Source organism: Oryza sativa, chromosome 6, assembly GCF_034140825.1.
Source record: "Oryza sativa Japonica Group chromosome 6, ASM3414082v1".
NCBI lineage: Eukaryota > Viridiplantae > Streptophyta > Magnoliopsida > Poales > Poaceae > Oryza > Oryza sativa.
This window is the reverse complement of record NC_089040.1, coordinates 7,108,068-7,125,152: the sequence shown is the minus strand read 5'-3', so window position 1 is coordinate 7,125,152 and position 17,085 is coordinate 7,108,068. Positions and strand designations below refer to the sequence as shown.

The window sequence follows — 17,085 nt, the reverse complement described above, 5'->3', positions numbered from 1 at the left end:
GGAGACAAGAAGATGAACGACATCAACGGAGTCAATACTGCCTTAAAATCCAGCGGTGGGACGTTCTTGGGGTATACTTTCATTCTCCCGATTCTATTAGATGTTTCTTTGTTAATACTCTTCGCAATGGCAGCATTGCGTTACTATATAAATGTTGATGCTTATTTTATATTAAGCATACTCAAGTTGTATATATCTAGCATTGTCACTAGATCTACTCATATTGCAAATGTCATGTTTATTGTCTTAATATTTTAGATTAAAATATGCCGAATTATGACCAAATTTCCAACAGAATCAAGGCAACGGTTGAGCGGCGATGGGTGGTAAACACAGGGCATGTAGTAAGGTGGCGGTGGTGCCACCAAATCCGAGTGGTTAGGAAACGGGGTCGGCGGTGGCATCTCGGATGGAATGAAGGGAATATCGTGGGGGTAGAGAACGCCTTGCCGCGTCTCGACATAGGGGGGAGGAGTGGTGAGGATAGTTAGAAAGGAGGAGGCCGATTATGGAGGTCTCGCCCGGTGGCGAGGGAGACATCAGCGATGTAGAGGAGACCAATGCACAAGGTGGAGGACAACAGCGGTGATATGAACAAGCATGAGCCTCGCCCGTTCTTCCGCATGTTACACGTCACTAGGAGAGGAGAGAGAAAATGATGATGTTGGAGGAGTAATAATATTGTAGCTGCACGAATCTGGCTTGATCTGGACCCTCGAAAACCGACTGAAATTTTGTGGAGTAGTATTTTCAGGTGACTGACAAATCCCATAATAAACCAGTATTTTGTCTGTATGTACTGTAGCAAAAAAAGGACACAGCACTCCCAACTCCCCCATCTCTCTTTCTCAGAGTACTCTGCCTGTCCCTGTGCGTGTGAGAGGTGTTATAAATTTTTGGCAAGTGTGGTTTTCTCTCATTCTCTGTGGTGGCCTGGCCGCACAAGTCACAGCCATACAGGGAGAGAGAGAGAGAGATCACTTCACAAGCAAGAATGGAAGCACCTCCTTGTTGCCACTCCAAGATCCTTCACTACCATAGCTAAGCTAGCTACTCGTATCCTCTTCTCTCTCTGCTTCTGCTCTTCCGACGAGTAGAGCATAATCCATCCGGAGGAAGAGAGTGCAATCGATCAGCTGAGCTAAGCTTGCCTGGTGATCGATCGATCACGGAGCTCGCCACCGGCGGCGGCGGAGGAGGAGACGATGGATGAGCAGCTGAGCCCGGTGGCCGTGACGCACTTGCTGCAGCACACGCTGCGGAGCCTCTGCACCAGCGGCGACGACTCCCAGTGGGTCTACGCCGTCTTCTGGCGCATCCTCCCCCGCAACTACCCTCCCCCAAAGTGAGCAAGAGATAATCACGTTTAGTTTAGCCATGCGCTGATGCTGCTGCTGCTCCTGATGCTTTGGCTAATGATTGTTTTTCTGGGTTTGTTGGTTGCTAAATTCGGTTGACCCAGATGGGATCTCCCCGGTGGGGCATACGACAGGACAAGAGGAAACAGGAGGAACTGGTAACTGAAGTCTACTCCACTACTCTGCTTCGTCTTCTTTGCTCTTGCTACTACTACTCTACTAGCTTTGTGTCTCATTTGCAAACAAAAAAAAATCGCCTAGGATCTTGGCGTGGGAGGACGGGTTCTGCAACTTCGCGGCCACCTCCGCCGCCTGCGGCGACGGCGCGGCGGCGGCTTACGCGGCCGCGGAATGCGAGGAGACGAAGCAGGTTGGCGTCGCCGGCGGCGGCCTGCAGCCTGAGCTCTTCTTCAAGATGTCCCATGACATCTACAACTACGGCGAAGGGTACGTATACGTATCAAAGCTACGTAATAAGCAGGTAATGGTGATTAATCGTTGGCGATGATGAGATGCTGCAGGTTGATAGGGAAGGTGGCGGCGGACCACAGCCACAAGTGGGTGTTCAAGGAGCCGCAGGAGCAAGAGATCAACCTCATCTCCTCCTGGAACAACCCTGCCGATTCTGTAAGCAAAAAGCAAAGCAAAAGCATAATCTTTTCCATCGATTAAACCGCTGTCATAATATTGCTGCAGGTTTGGTTGCAGTGTCTCGTCTGATTTGAACTCTTCTATCTTTTGCAGCATCCGAGGACATGGGAGGCGCAGTTCCAGTCTGGTATCCAGGTAAGTTAAAGTGGAGCTTAGCTTAGCTGCAGGCTAGTGTAGTGGTGATCTTGGAGGCCGGCCTTGACAGATCGCCATCGAGGCTCTGGCCGGCTGGCTGCTGCTTTTGATCAAAGCTCTGCTTCTGCTTCTGCTTCGGCTTGTGCAGCTGATGCTGCTACTGATGCCTCTGTCTTTTGCCCGTGCTGCAGACCATCGCCCTGATCGCTGTCAGAGAAGGCGTCGTGCAGCTCGGCTCCATGAAAAAGGTGCACCACCACAACCACCACCCGTCTTTTTCCTCCACGCTTTCGATCAAGTTGTTGTCTTCTTTTTCTCACACCAAGAATGCATGCTTAGCTCACGTGGAGAGCTTAGCCGAAGATTGCATGTATGGTATGGGTGAATGGTGATGGTCATGGCGGCTGTGATTTGTGAATGGTTTGGTGGTGCAGGTGGCGGAGGACCTGAGCTACGTGGTGGCGCTGCGGCGGAAGTTCGGGTACCTGGAGAGCATCCCGGGTGTGCTGCTGCCACACCCGTCGTCGGCGGCGGCGGCGTTCCCGGGAGGGCCGCCGGACGCCGCGGGGTGGCCAGCCGGAATGATGGTGTCGCCGCCGGTGCCACCGGAGCTCTACGTCGACCCCTACGGCGGGGCGGCGGCCGGGGCCGTGCCGCCGCCGTCCATGCAGATAATGCCGTCGATGAGCAGCCTCGAGGCGCTGCTCTCGAAGCTGCCCTCCGTCGTGCCGGCGGCGGCGGCGCCCTCGCCGCCGCCGGGGTCGTCGTCCATGCCACCTACCGGCGCCGCCGCCGCGTCGTCAGCGCCGCCCAAGGAGGAAGCGGCCGAGGACGACTACGTCCATTGCCACGGCATGGACATGGCGACGTCGTCGACCAACGGCGGCGGCGAGAGCACCGGCGGCGCTCCATTGCCGTCGTCCTACTTCGTCAACGTGGGCGTCAAGCCCAGCGAGGGGTTTTAGCCTCAGTCCCTAGCTAAGCTACAGTTAGCTTAGCTACTAGCTACCTCTTCCTCATGCCTCTCTCTCAAAGTGTACGTGTAGTCTCGTGTACTATTATTACCTGTGGGCGCCAAGGCATGGCAATGCATGGCAATGGTGTTCATTCATGATCATATCTCTAGTGTCAATTAAATTCAATTAATGAATTAATCACTTGCTAATTGAATCCCAGATTCCCAATCATTTGGTATAGCGAGAGATTCGATCGATCGGGATGTACGTACGCTGAAGTACTAAAGTTAGTACGACTGTACATTCATCCGTGTACTATCGAATTTGTCACATTCATTTCGATCAGTAGGTGTAGGTGTACGTATGTACGTACGTAGGGGGTACTAGTATATGGGTTGGGAGATGAGATGACACCTGAGGAATAATTAAAAGGTCACACGACAATGGCAATGGATTGGCATGGCATGGCATAGCACGGCCCCCTCCAACGACGTGTCGTTGTGGTGCAGAGCCTTTGACCGGTCATTTTTCCGGGGCCGAAATGCCCAACACACCGCATATTCGAACGATTCATTCATGCACGTTTCAACTCAACGGACGGTCGTAGGATTTTCACACGAATTAGAATAAACCTGGTATTCTAGCAGTAACAGACGACAGACAGATCTGGGAGGCGATCGAAAGTTTGATGATGAAACAGAGGGGGATTTTCATTTCATCAGATTCAGTCAATCGCATCGATCGGGTTGGTCGTTGGTCCCCCAGCGCGCGCGCGGGGTGGAGAAAAAGACGGGCAAATCAAATCTGTGGCAGCCGATGGGCCCCCGTGCGCCATCATGGCCCTGACCGCCGCGCGATTACTCTCGCTCGCGCTGTTGCTCCTGCTGCCGCCCGCCATGAGATGGTGGCGGCGTGGCGCTGCTGGTGGTCGGTCGATCGACGCCGTACGTAGCTGCAGTGCACTCCTTCCATCTCATTAAAAAAAACAAACCTAATACCTATATGACACTCCAGGTTTATACTACGATTCATTTTAGGCCCCGTTTAGTTTCCAAAAGTTTTTCCTAAAAACATCACATCGAATCTTTGGACACATGCATGGAGCATTAAATATAAATTAAAAGAAAAACTAATTGCACAGTTTGGGGGAAATCGCGAGACGAATCTTTTGAGCCTAATTAGTCCATGATTAGCCATAAGTGCTACAGTAACCCACATGCGCTAATAACGGATTAATTAGGCTCAAAAGATTCGTATCGCGGTTTCCATGCGATTATGAAATTAGTTTTTTCATTTGTGTCCGAAAACCACTTCCGGCATCCGGTCAAACATCCGATGTGACACCCAAAAATTTTCATTTCGCGAACTAAACAAGCCCTTATTATGGGACGGATAGAGTATTATCGTTGTGTCAAATCGTGACTCGTGAGTAAGATCGTTCTCCTATCCGTTCTAAAATATAGTAATCTAAAACCGGCCGGAACCTATCCTACTACACCTATATAACAAAATAAGTCACTTACACCCTTAGGACATGTTTAGTTCGCGAATGAAAATTTTTGGCGTGTCACATTGGATATAAGGACACACATTTGAGGTATTAAACGTAAACTAATAACAAAATAAATTACACATTCCGCATAAAAACTGCGAGACAAATTTATTAAGTCTAATTAATCCGTCATTAGCAAATATTTATTGTATCATCATATTGTCAAATCATGGCGCAATTAGGTTTAAATAATTTGTCTCGCAATTTACACGCAATCTGTGTAATTAGTTTTTTTTTCCATATTTAATACTTCATAGATGTGCTCAAACATCCTATGTGATTCCTGAAATTTTTTTGTTTGGTAATCAAACAGAGCCTTAGTCGCGCCGCTGCGTGTCGAGGTCGTCGTGCGCGATTGGTAGAGCGCGGGCGGGCGGCAATGGGATGGCGCTTGGTTGGTTCGCGCGAAATCAACTGAACAGTCGTCGTGCGTTCCGCACGGGCGGCGCGGGGTTTTTCTCCGGCGCGCCGGCGCGCCGGCGCGCGATCTGTGTGTCGGGTGTCGGCTGTCACTCGCGTTCGCGGTGGCGAGCGAGACCGGAGGAGGATGGGGGGGGGGGGAGGCGGGGCGACGGGTTTGTTGGCTTGCGGCGGCAGAGGATCCGTGCGGGGATCCGTGCAATCATCGTGGTGGCATGGGCGATCGATCGGCGTGAGACCGACCTCACCGAGCCCGACCGGGATCACGGCGAGCGGGTTGGGTATTGAGGGGGATGGAGACGTGGACGAGTTCCAATCTCATCCGTGCTGATTGATGATGGCTCTGTGTGCCGATCGACGTGACGGACGTGTTTTGTCATCGTGTAGAAGGGGCGCATATGACACATTTTTTGTGTCGGAAGAAGATGTGGCGTCCGGGAGAGCCGATGGGCTTGCTAGCCCATCAGGACCCACGGCTCAAGAAGCATGGTTAGTGTGAGTGTGAGTTGTGAGGAAAAAGTACACCCAAAGTCCCTCATCTTATCATCGAATTACAAAATCATCCCTCAACTATAAAACCAGATTTAGGTCATTTAATGGTTTTGACTCTGGTTTTATACGAGGTGACGGCTGAGTCAGCGTGAGACCCAGACCACATCAGCACCCTCTCTCGTCCCCAGCGAAAAAAAGAAAACGAAAGGGCACTGATGGATGGAGACGTCGGCTGCGCGCCGGCCACTGCACCTGCACGGCCTCGCCGCCGCACGGCCGCCCCGGACCGCGCCACTACCTGGGCCGCGCCTTGCACTGAACTCCGCTGCGTCACGCCGGTCGTCGCCCAGCCGCGCCGCCGCGCCTCCCCGACCACACGAAGTCAACGGGAAAGGAAAATGAAGAAAGAAAAAAAAAGGAAAAGGGCGGAGCAGCGAGCAGCCATGGCCGCCGTGCCGCCGGCACTCGCCGCGCCATGGCCGCTCGGCCGCATCCCGCGCCGAGCCGCCGCTCAGCCGTATCCCGCACCCACACGGCCACCGGCGTTGCCGCACAGCGCCGTGCTAGGCCGCTACACCGCATCCGCCGTCCGCGGCGTGCTCGCAGCACCGCGCCATGGCCGCTTGACCGCCCCCACGCCGCCCCGCATGGCGTGGCGCCGTGAGCCGCCGGCCCGCTGCACGCCAGCCACCACGAGCCCGTGTCCTAGCCGCGCCGCCGCCGCGTGTCCGCGTCGCGGCCGCCGCCTAGCTGCCACCGCGCCCCGCCGTCGGCTGCCGTCACGCCGTGCGCCGCACCCCGCCGACGCACGGCCGGCCCTCACCGCGCGCCGCGTGCCGCCGCCACCCCTCGTCGTCCTCAGTGCGCCGCGCCGCCGGTGCGCTAGGTCCCTGCATGGTTGGCACCTTGTTAACGTCGAATGTGGTTGGTCTGCAGCAGGATGGCATCCCCCATAGCTGTACTGCGGCCACTAGCCACAGCCCATCTGTTCCAACAAAAAAACATAAATTTACGAGTCGATGCAGGCTATTAGCAACAATTCAGCTTCTAATCTGCAAGAATTTACACACACACTTACAGATTGTGAAGAATTTGAGCGGGTGTGAGGCTGTGAGCTGCAGAAACGGAAAGGGGAAGAAGCACCAGATGAGCAAATAAAATCCAAGAGACAATGGCGGAAGCTAGCAAAGAAATGGAGGGAAGGATGGGTTCACCGGCTATTCTGCCGGCCGGCCGCTGACCTTCTTCCTCTCCACGCGCACTCGCCGGCCGGCGAGGGAGATCGGCGGGGAGAGGAGCGGGAGGCAAGCCACCGCCGTCCTCGCCCGCCTCGGGACGTCGCCGGATACCCACCGCCTCCACTCTGAGTGCGTGGCTGCGTGCTGCTCTTCCATCCCCCAGGAGCAAGCGAGCGGCGGCCCCAAGTCGTCGTCGTGCTCCGCGTCGCCGACCGCCACCCATCGCGCCAACCCTCCTCTCAGCCGCGCTCCTCCCTCGCCGGCCGTCGCGCGCCCGTCACGCTCCTCCCCTGCCGGCCGGCCGTGCTCCCTAATAGGAGAAAGTGAGAGAGAGAGAGAGAGAGAGAGAGAGAGAGAGAGAGATGAGAAAGGGAGAGGAGGGGAAAGCGAGAGAGGATGCTGACGTGGCATCATGACATGTGGGGGCCATATGGGTCCCACGCTGACTCAGCCGCCATGTCGGATAAAACCGGGGTCAAAACCACCGAAGGACGTAAAGGGAATGGTTTTGTAAGTTGAGAGATGTCATATATCTGATTTTGCGATTGGGGGATGATTTTGTAATTCGATGACAAGTTGAGGGACCTTGGGTGTACTTTTTCCGAGTTGTGATGGATCGTGGCCCAGAAAGTCTTCTGGTAATAATCAACGAACAAGTCTGTTTTATTTCCCTCATCTCTCGAAAATGCTTGATTCGTCCCCCCAACTGTAAAATCGGATATAATACCTATATATTTAAAAATTGATGCAAATCGACTTATTCTATGGTTTGGGAAGCGGTTTTTGCTAACATGGTAGGCTTATCATAATTGACTCGTTGAGTCAGTAGGTTGAGTCGGCAGATGGCTCACCCCACTGTCGAAACAAGATTTCGGCAATAATAAAAGGGGTGGCTATCAAGCTAGGAAAGTGGATGGGTTTGGAGACAAGGAGTTTTATACAGGTTCAGGCCTTCTTATTCAAGAAGTAATACCCTACTCCTGTCCGGGGATGATTCCGCCGAGTGTGTTATTGATTGTATGATTGGGAAAAAAAAGAAAAACGTGCCCCAAGAGGCACACGGACCCTCCTTATATAGGAGAAGGGATCCGTAATACAAGGTACAGTCCATATCCTAACGGAATATGGGATTACAGATAAAATACAATCGTAGCCGACTAGGATCCCGGGTATTTTCTTGCCATACAAGTTTAGAATATAACCCGAGTCCTCATAAAGATATTCTATCTATATTTGGTACCATATATCCGACTAAAGTATAACTGTCATGCAGATATGGGGTATCCATAATCTCCACAGTAGCCCCCGAGACCTTCGCAGTTGACGAAACAACCTTCTCGAAACAAAAACCAGTAGTCCGAGTGCTTCAATTCAACTTGCTCCAGCTTGCCGAGTACTAAAAATCAAAAACTGTGAAGGGCGAAAATAAAACATGGTGCATTGAGTAGATGCACCTAATTAGGTGTAGCCCCCGACTATGTGATTAGTTGTAAAACTAAACATATAGTCAAGAACCGAGTGGTTTTATAGCGAAGCACGCATGGTACTTAGTAAGATACCCAGCCGACTGGTTCTCAACTTGAATATATCAAGGACAAAAAATACAAGAAGGGCCGAGTGACCAACACTCAAAAGGCCCAAAAATAGATATATTTGGTAGGAATCCGAGCAAGAAACTCTTAAAATGATCCACCAAACATGACAGAAAATCATGGTAATTAATGAGTCTAACAGCCTAGGCTGTGACCCTTACCATAACCAAAATAAGCATATAACATGCTAGGAGAATGACTACTAATAAACCAGTCATCTCAAACTAACCCAACAGCTCTTGTAGCCTAAAAAAGCTTACAAAAATGGTATAACACCTTTCTGTCGAGCACCTTTTCATGTGCATCATAATAATTCCAAAGAATTATTGAATCGCGTTAAAAAGGATTTTAACAGCATCGGGCCACATCATTGTGAGCTCATATTGCCAAAGCAAAAAGCGCCTAAGTCCCTAGGGATCACAACGGGCCACGCTGAAAACATAATTGGGCTGAAGTACTGTACAGGCCCAGGCCCATTAGTACTCCCGATACCCTAATAATACCGAAGTGAAAAACGTCTCTTCGTCTTCCTCGCCGAGACTCTCACCATTTTCCCCATTTCCTGCTACAGTGCAAAACTGCGCCGGGCAAACTAGGGTTCATTAATCCGCTCCAATCCACCCTCAAAAACTTCACAAGATTTTTCCCCGCATCCACCGCTCCGATTCCCCATCCCTTTCCAGCCATATCTCGAACTAAATCAATCCATCCAGTTCATATTCATGGCGGAAGAAAGAGAAAGCTTCGAGAGTCAGTAGGCGCCCTCTGATGTGACGGAAGACAATCTGAAGGAGATGGTGGCACACGGCGTTCTTCCAGCAAAAGAGATCATCGGGTGGCGACCGGCATTTGGTGAGGCATTCCCGACCCCCGATACACACGAAATCATGGTATTTGCTCATTTCTTCTATGGCGGATTTTCCCTTCCAACCTCGAGATTTTTCCGGGGCATTCTGAACTTCTACGGGATTAGCTTGCATCACTTGAATCTAAACTCCATAGTACATATTGCCAATTTTATCCACGCCTGCGAAGCTTTTCTGGGCATTAGGCCTCATTTCGCCTTGTTCCGCCGCATCTTCTTCCTCAAGCCCCAGCCAAACAAAAGCAAGCCGTGCGTTGTTGGGGGAGCTGGTTTCCAACTTAGAGGAACCTTGAGCCAAAAATATTTCTCCATGCCCTTCAAAACCTCGAACAAAGGCTGGCATGCGAACTGGTTCTATGTTCAGAATCCTGAGCCCGCACTCCCCGAGTACTGCTGTCTTCCTCCGGTTTACCAGGACACATGGAACTCATTGCCTATAGGAGATGAAGCTGCTCAGGCAGTAGAACTGATGGAGAGGATGATAAAGCTGAAAGAACAGGGTCTTCAAGGAGAGCAGATCACCCGGCACTTTATCAAGTGTCGGTTAGCTCCAATCAAAGAAAGATCCCGCACAGCTTTTGAGTTTGATGGCAAGCATGATTCAAATCGGGAAGATCCAGATTCTCTTGACTTTAAGGTCATGAAAGAAAGAATGTACAAAATCTTCTCAAACGCTATTGTTGTCAGCTATTCACATCTGCTGCCCGTTGTGCCATTCAACGCATTCAACCCTCCTCCACTGGTATGCACTCAAACATTTCATCCTTCCTCAAAATATGATCTTGTCTTCCTGTTGAATCAATTAACAATGAAAGATATTACACCCAGGAATTTGCTTTGATGAAGTCGGATCCCCCGATCGCTCAACGCCGATCTCCCCGCCACCAAACTGGGCAAGGGAGCGGAGGACCAAGAATTCGGTCGGAAACTCAACCAAGTACTTCTGATCCAGTCGGCCAGTTAGACTCTCGAAAGAGGAAGCTGGTTTTAAGTGACGACGAAACCGATGATACTACCAGGAGGCCTGGAGACCGAGAGACAACCAAGAAACTACCAAAACAGGCTACTCCAAGGAAGAAAACATCCAGTCGCCCTGCGCCAAAGATCAGGAAGTCTTCTAGGTACAACTCATATAACGATCTCTCTTGCATTGATGCGCATCCATTGCGGCAATAACACTGATAATCAAATTTGCAGGAAACCATCTGATATAGATCCGTCTGGGAAAGATTCTGACCCGACTAGCGTGGACGCAAGTTCTTCCAGAGAAACCGGGCCAACTGCCGAGGACCGTCCGAGTGACAATCAGCCAGCAACCGATAATGTAGAATCCGGTGATCAACCCCCGACTAGAAACCAGTCGGCCGAAGCCGAAGCCGAAGCCGGAGTTAATCAGGAGCCCCCGACTGGAAACCAGTCGGACGCAGGGCCAAGCCAAGAGATTCCAGAAGTTGGAGCTCAAGCAGGCAGCCTTCGCGGTCAAGACGCCAGCAATAACCAGAGATCTGGATCTCCTTTAAAGGCATCCGAATCCACTCGTCCTCGTCCAGAAATCATTACGGGTAAAACACTTTGTCTGAAACCATGTCGACCCAAATAACTCTGACCAATTGTCTAACCTCTGTCAGTGGATACATTAGGGCCAATGATCAGTGATGAAGAAGAAATTCCCCACATACAAGCAGCTGAGGATTCACGCCCTCCGATTCTGGTCAAGTGGTGGGATGACAACATGCAGCCTCAAGGGATCGTGATAAATAAGCAAAAAGAAGACGAAGAGTTATGCCTACTGAAGAAGGCACTTGGTCAAGCAACCCGCATTGTAAATGTAAGCCCTCTGGTACTTGATCTCAACCATCTTGTTTGCCATTTAATTCATGCGCTAATTAAACTGTCTTGCAGAGGATTCATCTTAGGAACGAAGCTAAAACGGCAACCTTAGAGAGGCTAGTCCCTCATCTCGGGACCCTCGAAGCCACCAGGAGTCTGCTGCACGAGACAAAAGAGCTTGCTAGGAAAAATGAGCATGATCTGAGGAATCAAATTGCTGAGCTCCAGGAATCCAATTTTGAACTGAGTGGCTCATCAAAAGGTTTGCGCAAACTCTGCCCAACTGACTTATACTGTTATCTTTGCAATCTTGATTTACAGTAATCAATGTAGTGCAAGCTGCCAAGATATCTCAGTTGGAGAAGCAAATTCAAACTCTGGAAAATGACAAGGCAGAACTGGCAAGACAAAGAGACCTGGCTTTGAAGGAAGTTGAAGGTATCAACAATCAATACCTCAAAAGCCATTATCCTCCATATGCTGACTTATTAATATGAATCTGTCGATGCAGACCGCAAGATCAAATCTCAAACTCAATTCGACGTCCTGGTTGGCAAGATAAAAAAACTTGAAGGAGCCCGGGATAAGGTTGCTAACGCTGCTGTCCCAATTGTTCAAGCGATGTTCCTCAATAACAACGGCCCGAGTGCACTTGATGCTTCTGAAATTTTCGACAAGCTGAGAGTTGCTCCGGATATATATTTCAAGAACATCAAAGAAGCTGGAAGTATGGGAGCAAGCATGGCATTGGCGATGACTAAATCCCTTTATCCGAGAGTTGATATTGACGCCATTGATGGCTTTGCAGACGGGACGACGAAGAAGCTGCTCTTGACCTCATCAGTAATGCGCAGAAAGCGGCTGACAAAATTGCTGCTGATGTAGTTGAGAGATTTTAGGACACCGATCTTCGACCGACTGGTCCTGATATTTCTGATGATGAAAAGACTGATACTGATTAATGTACCGATAATCTTGATGATTAATGATGATGGAGGCACAATTTGTACAATACTGATGAATTTATGTTGTGCTCGATATCTTAACTTAGCTCTTGATTTCTTAAAAGTTTTTGTCAAACCTTGTTGAGCCTAAAACCTGCAAAAGTTGTTAAAAAACTTTCAGTCCTCATTGACTAAATCAAGAAATCAAACAGGGCAATGATACATCAAGTAAGCAAATTGAATTGATAAAAATCACACTCCATTATTATTATAGTAGCCCCCTGACTGAAAACTTTGAGGAAAAACTTGAAGTTAGCAGTCAAAGAGGAAAGATACAAACGAAATGACTAAGCGTAAAATCGACGAAGGTGTTCAATATTCCAAGAATTATTGATGATAGTACCATCTTCGCGCTTGAGTCGATAAGAACCTGGCCGAGTGACTTCAGCAATTATGAACGGTCCTTCCCATAAGGGAGATAATTTATGCCGATCCTGTGTTGTTTGAATTTTCCTCAGAACCAGGTCACCGACTAAAAAGGCTCGCGATCGAACATTCCGATTATGATAACGACGTAACCCTTGCAACTATCGAGTCGATTGAATTAAAGCTGCTTCTCGGGCTTCTTCTAGTCGGTTGATGTCGTCTACTCGACCCTCTTCATAGCCCTCCTCGTTGAAGTTCCAAAATCGTAGTGATTCAAATTCCACTTCACTCGGCAACATTGCTTCTGCGCTATAAACCAAAAAGAACGGCGACTGGCCGGTAGCCCGACTAGGAGTAGTGCATAAAGACCAAAGTACGGACGGCAGCTGATCTACCCACTTGCAAGCATAGGGGCGTAGTCGGTTGAAAACTCGTGCTTTGATCCCTTGCAGTATCATGCCGTTAGCACGCTCAACTTGTCCGTTACTCATAGGGTGTGCCACGGAGGCATAACAAATTTTAATGCCGAAGTCTTCACAAAAGTCTTTAAATGCCCCGCCAGTGAATTGAGTGCCATTATCAGTGATGATCCGATTAGGTACCCCAAACCGATGCACAATGTTGATGAAAAAATCTCTAGCTTTATCTGCTGTGATCGTGATGACTGGTTTAGCCTCAATCCATTTGGAGAATTTGTCGATAGCCACAAAGAGATGCGTGTAACCGCAGACTGCCCTTTTAAATGGGCCGACCATGTCAAGCCCCCAGACCGCAAACGGACAGGACAACGGGATGGTTTGCAACTCTTGGGCTGGCAAATGAGTTTGTCTGGCGAAAAATTGACAACCTTCGCATGTCCGCACAATCTTGTCTGCATTGGACACAGCTGTAGGCCAGAAAAAACCTTGCCGGTAAGCTTTGCCGACGATGGTCCGTGCAGCAGCATGATTACCACAAATACCAGAATGTATATCCTTCAACAATTGTCTCCCTTCCTCCAAAGATACACAGCGCTGCAGTATTCCTGATGGACTTTTCTTGTACAGTTCAGCTTCGTGAATAATGTAAAGTCTGCTGCACCTGGAAATCCGCTCGGCTTCATTTTTGTCTTGAGGGAGTTCTTGTTTGGTCAAAAATTTTATGAGAGGTTCTCTCCAGTCGGCTTCAAGCATGTTTACGCCGTGAGTATCCATGGCTTCAACTACTTCTTTTCTGGGCACAGTTGGTTCATAAAGATGCTCAACGAACACATCAGAAGGGGCTGCTTCCCATTTCGAACCAAAATTGGCCAGTCTGTCAGCTGCCTCATTGTTATGTCGAAGGACATGGGTGAGCTCGAGTCCATCGAATTTATCTTCCAACTTGCGTACCTCTTGTCAATAAGCAGTCATATTATCATCTAGACATGACCACTCTTTCATGACCTGATTGACAACCAACTGAGAGTCTCCACGGACGATTAATCGGTGAATGCCTAAAGAGATTGCAATCCTTAATCCATGGAGTAGCGCCTCATATTCCGCCACGTTATGGGATGCAGGAAAATGTATCCACAATACGTAGCTCAATCTTTCTCCAGTCGGGGAAATTAAGACGACCCCAGCTCCAGTGCCTGTAAGCCTCTTCGACCCATCAAAATGCATAGTCCAATATTCCATCTTTTCCTCTGGCATATCTTCTTGGCGCTCGGTCCACTCGGCAAGGAAATCAACCAAAGCTTGTGACTTGATCGAAGTTCGTGGTTTGAAAGATATGTCCAAAGACATCAATTCTAAGGCCCACTTCGCAATCCGTCCGTTTGCTTCGCGATTATGAAGTATATCCCCGAGTGGAAACGATGTGACCACCGTGACCGAGTGACTTTGAAAATAGTGAGATAATTTCCTAACGGTAATTAAGACACCATATAATAACTTTTGAACCTGAGGATACATTGTCTTGGAGTCGGCTAAAACCTTTCTAACAAAATAAATTGGTCGTTGGACTTTTTGAATATGGCTTTCCTCTTCACGCTCGACAACTAGGACCGTACTCACAACCTGGGAGGTCGCCGACACATATAACAGTAGCGGCTCTTGTGGGTGTGGCGAGGCCAAAACTGGTGGAGTGGTGAGAAATTTCTTAAAGTCTTCAAAGGCTTTTTGTGCTTCGGGTCCCCACTGGAAATTGTCAGTTTTCTTCAGCAGCTTGAAGAAGGGCATCCCCCGCTCGCCGAGTCATGAGACGAACCGGCTGAGCGCCGCCATGGTGGGCCATGCAACCAGTCAGCTTTTGGACGTCTTTTTGGGAGCTGAGCGGTTTCATGTTGAGGATGGCGTTGATTTTCTCCGGGTTGGCCTGTATGCCTCTCGGAGATACCATAAATCCGAGCAACTTCCCTAACGGTACTCCGAAGATGCACTTTTCCGGGTTTAGTTTCATCTTGAAAGCACAAATGCTTGTAAAAGTTTCTTCTAAATCCGCAATCAGGTCATCCTTCTGCTTGGTCTTGACGATTACATCATCAACATAGGCTTCAACAATGCGACCGATCTGAGTTGAAAAACACCTTTGAATCATGCGTTGATAGGTTGCTCCTGCGTTCTTCAATCCAAAGGGCATGGTGATGTAGCAGTAGGCCCCAAAGGGCGTAATAAACGAGGTCTTCAAGCAATCGGATTCTTTTAGTTGGATCTGGTGATATCCCGAGTAACAGTCCAAGAAGCTGAGTAACTTGCAGCCGGCCGTTGAGTCAACCACCTGGTCAATGCGAGGTAACCCAAAAGGGTCTTTGGGACAAGATTTGTTGAGGTCGGTATAATCGACACACATGCGCCATTGCCCCGTCTTTTTCCGAACCAGGACTAGGTTAGCCAGCCAGTCGGGATTAAGGACTTCCTTAATGAAGCCTGCTGCTAACAGCTTGGTTAATTCCTCCTTGATCGCATCCTTCCTGTCTTGTGCAAAACGGCGGAGTCGTTGCTTGATGGGTTTGGCGTCTTCCTTAACATGTAAAGAGTGCTCAATCACCTCTCTGGGGATACCAGGCATATCGGATGGTTTCCACGCAAAAATATCTTTATTATTCTGAAGAAAGGTGATGAGCGCGCTTTCCTATTTACAATCTAACTCAGCGCCTATTACAGCAGTCTTATCAGGATCGGAGGGATCTAGGGGAATCTTTTTCGTCTTGGCATCACTTTCTTCGGTCTTCGTCAGCTTGGTTGCAGGCACTTCTCCCTCGCTTGCCGTGGTCGCAGCCAGTCGGATCTTTTCGCGACCGAGAGTAGTCTCGTGGGTTTGGGCCATCTCGCAACTTTCTTTGTCACATGTGACGGCCTGCTTGATGTCGCTCCGTAGTGATATGACCCCTCGAGGACCAGGCATCTTCATCATCATGTAGGTGTAGTGTGGGACGGCCATAAATTTGGCTAAAACCGGTCGTCCAAGTATAGCATGATATGCTGTCTCGAAATCGGCAACTTCGAAACAAACATTTTCTGTGCGAAAATTTTCCCGAGTGCCGAAGGTAACTGGAAGAGTTATCTGGCCGAGTGGTGTAGCTGACAATCCTGGGATAACACCGTGGAAGGGTGCATTACTCGGCTTTAATTCCGTGCGAGGAATCTGCATATCGTCCAGGGTCTTGGCGAAAAGGATGTTGAGTGCGCTGCCACCATCGATGAGAGTCCGTCGGAGCTTGACATTGCGAACCACTGGGTCTAGTACCAGGGGGTACCGCCCCGGGTGGACCACTCGGTCGGGGTGATCCGAACGGTCGAACTTAATTGCTGTCTCTGACCATCGAAGATATTGGGGCGTGTTAGGCTGAACCGCATTGATCTCCCGTTCTGTTAGCTTCTGTTTTCTCTTGGACTCATAAGCCAGGGGTCCGCCGAAAATGTGATTAAGTTCTTTGCGATGATCTTGAAAACCAGTCGGGGCATCGTCTTCATCATCTTTCTTTTTTGATGTGCCCTGATCTCCGTCTGCAGGTTTGCGTGCATTCTTGACGTATTGCTCCGCGAACTGTTTGTAGACGAAGCAATCTTTGGCCACGTGGTTTGAGTTGGGATGATGCGGACATTGGGAGTTCATTATCTTGTCGAAGGTGTTGACGCGGGGACGTTGTCGGGAAGATGGAGAGGTGGTCGCTACAAGTTCTTCGGGCTTACGCTTGCGATCCTTGTGGTTGTTACTTCCACTCCCCCCTGCAGTCGGCGTGTCCTTCTTTGGCTTCCAAGTGGTGCCCGACTGTTTGGACGTGGTGATAGCATCTTCGGCTTTGGCATACTCGTTGGCTTTTTTGAACATCTGCTTAACCGTCCTGGGAGGTTTACGTCCGAACTTGCCGACTAGGTCCTCGTGGCGAATGCCTTTAGTGAAGGCGGCGATGATGACGTCGTCGGTGATGTCGAAGATCTTGTTGCGTTGTTCGGAGAAGCGTCGGATGTAATTCGAAGGGATTCTCCAGACTTCTGAACGACGTTGTAGAGGTCAAACTGTGTGCCGGGGCGTTCAAAGGTGCCCTGGAAGTTGGCGATGAAGTGATCACGAAGTTCCGCCCATGATCCGATCGTGTCGCGGGGTAGTCCGTGGAGCCAGGATCGGGCGGAGTCCGCTAGGGCCACAGGTAGATAATTTGCC

At 49.7% G+C, this 17,085-nt stretch overlaps 2 protein-coding genes across 2 annotated transcripts; one reads left to right on the top strand and one right to left on the bottom strand.

Moving 5' to 3' along the window:
- The first annotated feature begins 899 nt into the window (after positions 1-899).
- On the top strand, positions 900-3,319 carry LOC4340588 (protein RICE SALT SENSITIVE 3-like). Its single transcript, XM_015786461.3, has 7 exons — positions 900-1,345; positions 1,463-1,516; positions 1,620-1,805; positions 1,880-1,985; positions 2,103-2,144; positions 2,336-2,392; positions 2,579-3,319. The coding sequence occupies exons 1-7, from the start codon at positions 1,206-1,208 to the stop codon at positions 3,107-3,109; spliced, it is 1,116 nt and encodes a 371-aa protein (XP_015641947.1). The 5' UTR covers positions 900-1,205; the 3' UTR covers positions 3,110-3,319.
- A 2,259-nt stretch (positions 3,320-5,578) lies between these two features.
- Positions 5,579-7,107, bottom strand: LOC107281206 (uncharacterized). Its single transcript, XM_015786608.3, has 3 exons — positions 6,806-7,107; positions 6,643-6,679; positions 5,579-6,549 (listed from the first exon to the last, which is right to left on the bottom strand). Exons 1-3 carry the CDS (start codon positions 6,956-6,958, stop codon positions 6,344-6,346), a joined length of 396 nt encoding a protein of 131 aa, XP_015642094.1. The 5' UTR covers positions 6,959-7,107; the 3' UTR covers positions 5,579-6,343.
- Between the last annotated feature and the right edge of the window lie 9,978 nt (positions 7,108-17,085).